This window comes from Sardina pilchardus, chromosome 17 (genome assembly GCF_963854185.1).
Source record: "Sardina pilchardus chromosome 17, fSarPil1.1, whole genome shotgun sequence".
Classification (NCBI taxonomy): Eukaryota; Metazoa; Chordata; class Actinopteri; order Clupeiformes; family Clupeidae; genus Sardina; species Sardina pilchardus.
Window position 1 is genome coordinate 3,203,808 of NC_085010.1, and position 11,050 is coordinate 3,214,857.

Consider the following 11,050-nt stretch of genomic DNA (forward strand, 5'->3'; position numbering starts at 1 on the left):
GGGCTTTCTTCCTAATAAATATGACTAGTAGTGTTACCTACAATATAACTGTATAGGCGTACTGTTAATGTTGTATAGTCTACTGTTAATGCTGTCATATTGTAGCTTGATGGTGTTTTGAGCCCCCAATGTTGTCTTACAGGCAGCGCTGCCACCGTATTCTAACCCTAACCCTAACCTTAACCTTAATCAATGTCTAACCCTAGTGCCTGCAGCACTGCCTTGAAGACAACGTTGGGCACCAAGAAACCCTATTGTAGGTAAACAGTGGTGATGTAAACAAAAAGCATTTCTTCAATCTGCTAGTATATTTTAATTAGTATATTTTGGTGTGTATGCATTTCATTACTTTGACATATGTATCAGCATTTAACATTAAAAGCACATTTCAAAATGTCAGATATGCAGCCTTTAGTGCTGTAGGCAGTTTAGTTATAATGTACAAATAATTCAACTCATTTAAATGTGCACTTTACAAACATAAATACAGTATACAACACAAAATGGGCCATCAGCATCAACAAGCCAGTATTGTTTTTCCTCATCATTCAGTAAAATTACACAACAGGGTTTTAGGCAGGTGTCTCAGTTCCTCTTTTGAAAAATAAAATAAAATAAAATAAAGGTGTTCTTAGTTTATCCAGTCCAAACTAGGTCTGGACTTTTAAAAATGGCCTTAAAATGATTGTCGTCACAAGTTACTGCTTAAGTCAAAGTTCTGAGAGAAATGGACAGGTCTGTCTGGTCCAGTGAATTGTTTTTGCTTTTTGAAAGGCCTTTAATCCAAAAATCCAAAACTTTTAACATTATTGACATGTCATGTGATGGGGTGGAGCACAGTAAGACCAGTTTCCGGTCAATATGTATGAGTCATGTGGACCAGGGAATAGATAGTGGTTTCACTGGTCCTCGGAGAGGGCACCCAGACACCGTTCTGAACTGAGGAGGATTCTGTGCGGTAAATCTGCGCCTGCATTTTAAACCAGCCAAAGCGACTGGCCAGCACAAAGAAGTCCCGTTTAAACGTTTTAGTAAAAAAGGCGTAGAGGAAGGGGTTTGCGCACGCGTTGATGGGATAGAAGAGCACCAGCAGCACCTTGGCCTGTGGCACGTCGATCAGCGGCCACTTGAAGGCCGCCAAGATAGCAAAGAAGGATATGGGCGCCATGCACAGGAAGTCAGTGAAAATGAGCACGGCCATCCGCTTGGCCAGCCGCGTGTCTGAGGCGCTGGTTAGTGGGGCCAGGGCCCGGGGGTTGTGCACGGTGACGTAGATGCGCAGGTAGCAGGCGCACACCACGATGAAGGCGGCCACGTTCAGCAGCAGCAGCAGCACCACGTAGGCCTGCGACGCCGCGCTCTCTACGTCCATGGGGAGGCAGATGCTCACTTTCATGTAGCTGCTGGCGATGCCCACCGCCGGGAACAGCGCCGCCAGCCAGGCGAACGCCCAGCCACCTGCCATCAGAGCGGCCGCGTGGCGTATCCGCAGCTTGCGCTCTAGCTGCATGGCATACGTTATGGTGTGCCACCGCTCCAGGGTGATGACTGTCAGCGTGTAGACTGACAGTTCACTGGCAAACACCGTGAAGAAGCCAGCTGCTCGGCAACCCATGCCCATCTGCCAGTCGATGCCAAAGTTGAAGTAGTCTGCTCGAGTGTAGATGTCCACTGAAGCGATGATCATTAGGTAGATGCCCATGCACAGTTCCGCAAAGGCCAGGTGGCACATAAGGAAGCGGGGCACGGTCAGCTTGTAGCGGCTGGTCAGGAGGACCAGGAGCACCACGGTGTTGCCCACGATGGCCAGCACACAGATGATCCAGATAAGCACACGCAGGTAGGTGTGACCCATGATGCTCTCACAGGGGTTGAAGGCATCTGGTTTGGGATAGCAGATAATCTCCGTCTTATTCTGGCACTGATGGCTGTAGAAGACTGGCTCTTCTTTAGGGAGATTGGGGTGGTCACAGAAAGTGGGCCTCTCTGACCTAATATAGGCATAAAGGAAGAAGCGTGTTCAAAGGGTTTGCCTTGACCCACAACATCTTTAAAAAGGCGTATTCTGTTGTTGTGACATTGGTGTAATTATAAAAACACAGCCATCTGGCCCTGTGGAGCCAAAGGAGGCCTTAGGAACAGCACCGTTCTGCTCTGATAATGGAGTGAAGCAACAGACCTACTGATGTTGGTGAGGTTCCTTCTGAAGTTGGCGATGGCACAGCAGTGGCTGGGATATGTGAGGTTGACTTGTGTGAGGTTTGCAAAGAGTTCCACCCTGGGCAGCATTCTCATAGAGTACACAGAGGTGGCCACCAGGAACTTGATGGTCCTTAATATGGCCTCTGGCAGAGCATCAACATTTGTGTATGAGATGTCTCTGTGGAGTACAGACTGAAAATGAGAATTATGCCTATACTTAGTTCTGTTCTAAAGCAAGGAAGTACAAATGTTTTCATAATCCACCAAAGTTAACTTGATTTATAATCATGCAGATTTTATTATACAAAGAAGGTAAGGCTTCTGGGCAAAATATGCTTGGATCTATGGGCTTTCCTACACACCTAACCATACACCTAACACCGCTTCCTGTTGTCTCAGTATTCTAATGTCGTGCTTCAGTTTGATAAGGTAACAAGGACAGTATGCAGACTATGCACATGTAGCTGGATTTCTCAGTCCATCATTCGGTTTGGTTATAAGAATTTCCAAAATGCAGTCCTCATTCCCAAGAAGTATTTTTTTTTCTCTTCAAGGGACATAATAGGAAACCATTTATTATAGTCATGACAAATACTGAGAAGGATATAAATCACAGGGCAGCATACATTTCAATTCAAAATGGCTAACAGAGACCCTGCAACCCTCTCTGTTCTAAATGAGGACAACCTGAAACTTGTCTACTATTATTGGACAGAAAGAGATCATCTTGTACCAGAGTTGTGCGAGATAGGCCGGGGAAGAGGGGTTCCCAGCTGGCTGGCTGAAGTTGTTGATACAAAGATAGAATAGTGCTTACAGGGTATTAAGACCGTCAGCTCCTAAGAAGGCGTCCCTGTGGATGAGGCTCAGCTTTTGGTTTCCCCTGAGAGACCTAGAGAGATTGAAAGTGTGAGAGCAAGAGAGAGAGAGAGTGAATGGAATATTACCAGAAGGCTGAAGTTCAATAACATTTATTACTGAAATGTTTGATGAGCAAAACTATGACAATTGCAATACTTTCAGAGAAAACAGCATATTCTTTACTTTACATAGTAATGATACGCATGTGACAAATAAAACTCCTTGTATCCTTGTATATTATAATGAAACACAGCAATGCTTGTGAGAATTAGTTATTGGAATTATTTCAGTCTAAAACTATTGCCATTAAAGAGACCCTATGCAACTTTCTGCAGGAGACGATCGCTCTTTGTTTACATCTGGAAGTCTGAGACGAAGAACCACGCTTGCAATTTATATATTTAAATATAGCCTATACATGTATAAATATACACGCTAAAGCTCTGCAGGGAAAATGCAAGCATAAAACGAGCGAAAACTAACAACGAAACCGAAACCAGAGATGAAATCGCCAATCCTGCATTGTTCCTCTTTAAATTGCCGATGTCAACAATGTCTTTACCATAATTTCCCGATTAACCAAGGGTTATACATTGACTTTGCTATTTCTTCAGCTATAGGTTACACGGAGGTGGGCTGATTGCATCTCTTCATTCATTGATTTCTTTGGATCACTGCAGTTATACACAGATGCAGTTTACACAGTTTTGTTTTGTTTTTTAGTTTGCATAAGACACTGTCCTGTGGTTTGTAGGCCTACATAATGGGACTCTTACACATGACACACATGTTGTGCTCACGCATGACAGTTTTTTGCTCATATCTAATGCAGGTAATTACAGTGGTTTAATGGAGTGTACAGACAAGTAATGTGAAAAAAATAGACAAAAAGTCAGGATAGGTTTGTGTAGTGAAAACAACTAGTGTTTCTCCACTTACAATCTTCCCATATTAGTGCCATTGAAAGCATAGCTCTCCACCTTGGTGATGCCATTTTTAGTCAGCCTCCTTTTATGCAGAGGACACACACACACACACACACACACACACACACACACACACACACACACACACACACACACACACACACATACACAGGGAGAGAATTGAGAATTAAAATGTAATTTGTTGCCTTAAATGTGCAGTCAGCAATTATGCATGTTATTGTGTTTGTTTATGTTTATGTTCATATCTAAATTTAAAGCAGACACTTTTGTCCAAAGCAATGTGCAACAAAATAAGGAACAAAACAAAACACACCAGACAGGTACAGTAGCTCAGCCCTCCCTCTCAGAGTGTGTTTGGGGGACAGGCTGCCCCCACTTTGTTTGTTTCCAGTTTTCAGAACCTGAGCTGCCTGCATATTTTTTTCTTTTTACAGTGAAACTCATACTGTAGGATGGGTAGCTAGTGGATCACGAGGAGATGTTTGCTGAATGTGATACAAATGTATCGGCTTGAAATTGTGCACAATCGCTGATATATCTCCATGATGCATTTCTTGTCATTATGGCTCATGTCATCAGTACACTTTATATCCTTCAACAAAACGGTTGGGCCTCTGGAGGGACTAGCTGGCACTCACAGCTCTGTGATGGTGTCCGTGCTCAGTCCCTGGAACGCATTGCTAGGGATGACCTGAATGTGCATGTTTTCCTGGATATCCCTGGGAAGCGAAAAGACACAGACACATTATATATAACGTGTATTTTCTATATGGTGGTATGGAGTCTTTTGTTTGACCCTAAACCGTAGAGTGGAAAGAGTGGAGGGGCAACATACAGCACAAAGTTCAGCGCACGTGAGTTAATCCCGGAGAAAACAGGCAGCATTTTCAGTCCAGTGTTTGATATTGACCTGAGGGTGTTGGCCATAAAGACACACACATACAGATATACATACACACATACAGATAGAGATTTTACCCATTTGAAAGCTGGTGATTGCATCATTAGCTGGTGTTTTTCACACAGTATACATATACAATATATCCTCTGGATGGCGCCATTGTTAAGGTGAAGATCCAAAATGATGTAAAATGTATCATCTTTAACTGGTAGTAGTGTGGGTACTTACAAATGTCTCAGTTTAGGCAGGTTCAAGAAGGCATCCTTGTAAATGATGACAAGGTTTTTTGATTTGGTTATTATTCTGTAGACAGAGAGCAGGTACATCTTTAAATGAACCTAATCCACCCAATAATACCTCTCAACTTTAGTCAAAAGCAAACAACACAAAAACACACATGTGTTGTTATGGAACACCTGAATAGCATGGCCAACATACTGGAGTTTTACATTAGTGTGTTAGATCTGCCGTAGAGAACATATAGCTGTGAGTGGCATTGTGGTGAACTGACTCAACTTACATCTCTGCCAGCCTGGGGAGATTGGCAAAGGAGTGATCATGTATCCTCTGCAGATTTCCATTCTCTGTGATCAATCTAGAGGACAGGAATGCAGTTACTTCTGCTCACAAATAATGGAGAAATGTATAAACTCCATCAGTTAAATTAATAGAGGTGTTTTCTGTCCTTAAATGTTCTAGTGCAAAGTCTTCTCAATCTTCTTTTTTTCTCAGAAAGCTGCCTTGGTCATGACTTTCTCATTCATCGTATGACACAAATGATGGAACCACTATGACCATTTAGCATCATAAAAAACACACATTTAAATATCACTAGACCTTTTCATATTTACATACACATTTGTGCGTGTTTGTGTGTGTGTTTGTGTGTGTGTGTGTGTGTGTGTGTGTGTGTGTGTGTGTGTGTGTATGGGTGTGAGAAAGAGACAGAGAGAGACTCTCCTTCACGTGATTTCTGTGATTCATATCTATTATGTTTTGGATCTCTTCCACACATCATGTTCTATATTAAGACAAAACATATTCAATCAAGACTAAATACCACTAGGGCAACAGGACTATTGTTCGAGTTCATAATCAAAGTTCTCCAATTTCCTCCTTCTTCCAAGCAAACACACTTTGCTGATTGAAGACTCATGTCATCGTTCTAATTTGGTTTGGCATTACTCACATGTTGTTTAGGTGTTGTAAATCAGAAAAGGCTTCTTTTGGTAAGCTGCTGATGTGGGTTTGCTTGAATGTTCTGTTAAGAAATAAGACATTGCATTTATGTTGACATTATGTAGTATCAACTATTTCTCTCTCTGCATGGCTGTACGTAAGGCACAATTTGAATGGTGCCCATATTTTAAGTAAGGGAAAGTCACTATGTATTGCTTGATACTAATCTCCTCTTCATGAAATTATGGAAACAATTCCAAGGAAAGGAAAGGAATTCCTTTTAAGGAAAGGCAACTTGGAATTGTTTCCATAATTGCTGCACATGAAGTTTAAAGCAAAGACAGTCAACATGGAATGAGATTCTGAAATGTTGTTTCATTTTTCTGTGTTTTGCTTGTCTAAATATTAATTTGGCTTTGCAAAAAAGGCGTGTGACACCTTTCCTGATGGCGTGATGGAGTTGAACACAAAGGGGAGGGGGAATATTTGCTTCATAGGACAAAGAAAGCAGCTGAAGTCTAGCTACAGAGTGGCTACCTCCCTTTAGAGAAACGATCGAACAACAAACAAAAAAATCAAACAAACTGTCCAATATAGGCCCCAGATGTGGCGCAACTGGCTGGGGCACCTGCACTGCACGTAGATGACCCGGCTCGATTCCCACCCGTGGCCCTTTCTGGATCCCACCTCAGTTCTCTCTCCCATTCGCTTCCTATCACTCTCCACTGTCCTACAGTATCATTAAAACCATAAAAAGCCCCAATATATAAATATATATATATATATATATATATATATATATATATATATATATAACAAAAACCCTGTCCATTATGACATGCAGAACTGAGAGCTAAAGAAAATCACCAAAAGCACCTCATACATGTGCAGACTCTTGGATGAGACAGATTTCTCTTGTTTGAGATATTAGCCCATATTTTTAATTATATAAGATGATACTGTATTTGTATACGACGTATATGTCATATCACAAATAATTCAGTGGTTATGGTAACACTTGCCTGTATGTTGTCTTTATGAACCTGCAATAAGGCTAAAATTCAATGAGCTAAACTCAAATGTGAACATGTAGGTGCTTAAAAGTCAGTGTGCCATAATGCAACACAAACGCACACAAACAGCTTGTTCTGTGCTGTACTGTAAGTTTGCCATGGAGTAGGCCTTGAGTTAAGCCTTCACACACAGTGGTGGTTTAGACGTTACACAGCAGCCATTTCCTCCTATTTCCCAGTCTCAGTTCTTGATGTTTTTTTTTGTCTGTTTTTTTTTTTTTGTCATTTGCAGTTTTCTTTAACCAGCTGTATAATCTAACATTTGTTCTATTTGTATTTCAGACACACAAAAACACAAAGACAGACACATACAAACTCCTTCTGTTTGATCACTTTCTATTGGTTTGTTGGACTAAATCTGAATCCACATGGGAGCTAATTATACCAGTCCATAACTCGTATGCAGTATAGGGAGAATGTGAAACTGTTCCTTCTGCAGTGACCTGAGCCCATGAGAAAGAACACTTGCATGGACTTGTGTGTCATCTCTTGCTTGTGTCTGTGTCCTGAAGAAACCCAGCTGCAGCTCTCACTATGTATCAACTGATATCAGGGCAGGACTCTGTGTTCCTGGTGAATTCAGTAGCCTAAGACCTGGCTACACACACACACACACACACACACACAGACACACACACAGACACACACACACACACACACACACACACACACACACACACACACACACACTCACACACACACACACACACACACACACACACACACACACACACACACACACACACACACACACACACACACACACACACACACACACACACATCTAGCACATGGCCAGAGAATGTAGCAACACAACATTCATGTCAAGACTACACCAAATGAATGACCAAATCCAATGATTAAGCGAGTTGCTTAAACAGCAAAATCCAGATTTGCGTGGAACCGAGCTGCGCTCTTGAATCTTAGCGTAAACATGAGTTGGTCCCAGATCAGAGAAGTATTCCCTCTCAACGTTTGGGGGTGAGCTGACTTTGATTGGAGCCACCGATTAAAAGAAATGACCTGTGCTTGCCCTGTATCCAAACTTAACTCAAGGCCAAATCCATGTTTCCATCAGTTCCCATAACCTTGATGAGATTACATAAAGTGTGTGTCAGTGTCAACTAAGGCAACATTTCTAAAGTGTTTTCAACATCTGATGCCCATCATAACAACCTAGGCCAAACAGTGCAGACACGTCACATTATGAACATATTTGTGTGACAGGAAATGTAAGGGAATTCTGTTCACTGGTGAGGGGGAATAGGAATGATCAGTTTCCTGTACTACTCTCCATGTATGGTCATAATGGTAGGTCCTCTTGCTTATCATCAAATCCTTGTCGATAATGATATTTAAAACAATAATTTACATTTTAGCATGCATTTTAGCTATTTATTAATTAATTTAGGAGCTTCTCTTACCATGGATATTGCAAGTGAAACAATTGTGTTCATTTATAGCATGAGATTTTATGTACAGTATGCTGTGTGTGTGTGTGTGTGTGTGTGTGTGTGTGTGTGCGTGCGCGTATTTTCGCATGTACTTACATGTGGGTTGTGTTTTGGGGGATGTTCTCAGGCACCTTTTCAACCATCTCGTTCCTACAGAAGAGGGATGTTCCTCTGAACTCGCAGTGATGAGATTGTGCCAGCGCGCTGTTGGCTGCCCCTCCGAGTCCCATCAGAGACAGCCCCAGCATCACCACCGGCAGCACACTCTTCATCGCCATGTTTGCCCTCAAGTCCCCACCGGCTGAGGCCAGGCGCTCTGTGTAGAGGGTGATCTGTTTCCCAGCTCTGCGCACAGACACGGAAGATGGTGTTTGTGGATCCCCTGTTGATCAGGCCATAGAGCCCCAGCAGACGTCCAGACGGGGAATCATAGCGCCCTGGCTGTTCTGTAGTGAGATCCCAGGGGATGGCAGACGACGTGTGAACCTTCGAGTCTTTATCAGAATGTTTCTTTCAAAGGAGCGGAGCGGTGGTGGTGGTCTGGAGATGCAGAGCGAGAATGAGGATGGTCAGGACTGTGGCGGCTAAAGCCATGGGAGACCTTGAGAACCAAGACTGGTGATAAGGAGGACGTGTTTTCTTTTTTTTTCTTTCTTTTTAACATTCTCTCTTCTTGTTTTCCTCCTGTTCTCCACCTTGAGGCTCCTTTCATTCAGTATCACAGTTCTTTCTGTATCCATTATTTTACTCATTTGGGACTGTGGTGTTGAAAAACACTGAACACAGAGAGATATTTGGGTGCAGATGCCACATTTGGCATTGATATGTGTTGCCAGCTCTCAGTAATTACAAGATAATAAATGATAACTTTGATGATAGACATATAGTATACAGTGTCCAATTACAATTTTGTTACATGTGTTACACTCAACCACTTGTTATGATCACATTTAGTGACTAAGACCCAAGTGGCTTGGCATGTTTTGCTTTTTAAGAGACATTGATATTTGTAATAAATAGACTGAATGAAACTAATCAATATTCTGAATGAATGTTCAGCTGTTCCAGGAAAGATAGTGAGCACAATGGTATTCACCCTCCATCTGCTGGGGTTGAATGCAAGTAAAGGACATAAGGTGAGCTACCTATCAGACCTTGAGAAAGCAAATGCCTATAGACCTTGTTACCAGCCATGTTTCCTCACATTGGATTCCATTTAGAATAGAATAGAATAAGTCTTTAATTGATTGAAGTTATATGCTATCTTGTCTGTAACAGCTAAAAACTCATTCAGATGCTTCCAACAGAACATGCCAATAACACACCACCTCATATAATAACACAAGTGTGAAGATACGTGTTTGATTATTTCATTTTCCGTCTCCGTAACACTATTTTTCTTATATTCGAAAAGGCTAATGGAATGGAATGTCAGATTTATATTGTTTTATAAAATCACTACAATCACTTTTGTCTTAGATTTCTGTCCAAAAACATGTGGTAAGTAATCATGACACCTTGGGAAGGGAAATGTGTGTGGGCCTTTTATGTAGAGAGTGAGAGAGAGAGAGAGAGAGAGCTAGAGAGAGAGAGAGAGAGAGAGAGAGAGAGAGAGAGAGAGAGAGAGAGAGAGAGAGAGAGAGAGAGAGAGAGAGAGAGAGAGAGAGAGAGGGCGAGAGAGAGACAGTTGGCGGGAGCAGTTGGATTGATCCTGCTGCCTGTGTCCTTGTAGATGGTGAGTTCAGAGGGGACCACATTCCTGTGCAGGGAAGGTTCAGATCTGTGGGTGCCCTTTGATGCGCCTGCTCCTGTCTCTCTCCCTGCACCTGTGTCTCAGCTCTGCCAAACACGACTGGTGGAAATGATGGCCAAAGGAGAAGCCATGCCAATCTCTGCAGGGTCTCCAGTCCTAGTGTGACCCACACAAGCAGCAAAGCCTTGACTGGCAACACTGAGGTTAGCAGGCTGCTCTCTCTCTCAGCTGTAACTGATGGGAGAAAAAATGCTAACCATGAAGATGACCGTGAGGGAAGAAAAAAGCGGTGTTCCAGTGGATATAGAGGGCACCTGTAGCTTGGCCAGCTCCTTGAGTGCCGTTGGGAGCTGTGGTGGGCAGCTGGAGGGCAGAGCATCTTATCAGTGCCAAGTGAAGGACAGAGAGTGGGACTCAGCACTCACAGATGTGCTCCAGAACCCTCCCTTTGGAGCACAGGGGCCAGAGTGAGGGGAGACGGACACACAAGGGACCACCAAGCAGACACAAGGGAAAAGGAGATCAATGTAGGCATGGGGAACGGAGGATTGGGTACAGTAAGGAGGAAGAAACGGACAGATTATGATTCATGCCTGCATGTCCATATATATAATTATACTTTTGACTATTTTCTTTTTGCCAAGGGGTAACCCATAAGACTAGAGAGGGTGGCCAGTCTT

At 42.7% G+C, this 11,050-nt stretch overlaps 1 protein-coding gene across 1 annotated transcript; it reads right to left on the bottom strand.

Moving 5' to 3' along the window:
* Positions 1-308: 308 nt before the first annotated feature.
* On the bottom strand, positions 309-9,157 carry fshr (follicle stimulating hormone receptor). The gene is made up of 10 exons (XM_062518287.1): positions 8,714-9,157; positions 6,101-6,172; positions 5,432-5,506; positions 5,140-5,214; positions 4,846-4,920; positions 4,649-4,729; positions 4,003-4,071; positions 3,020-3,094; positions 2,180-2,380; positions 309-1,991 (listed from the first exon to the last, which is right to left on the bottom strand). Exons 1-10 carry the CDS (start codon positions 8,893-8,895, stop codon positions 857-859), a joined length of 2,040 nt encoding a protein of 679 aa, XP_062374271.1. The 5' UTR covers positions 8,896-9,157; the 3' UTR covers positions 309-856.
* Positions 9,158-11,050: the final 1,893 nt, after the last annotated feature.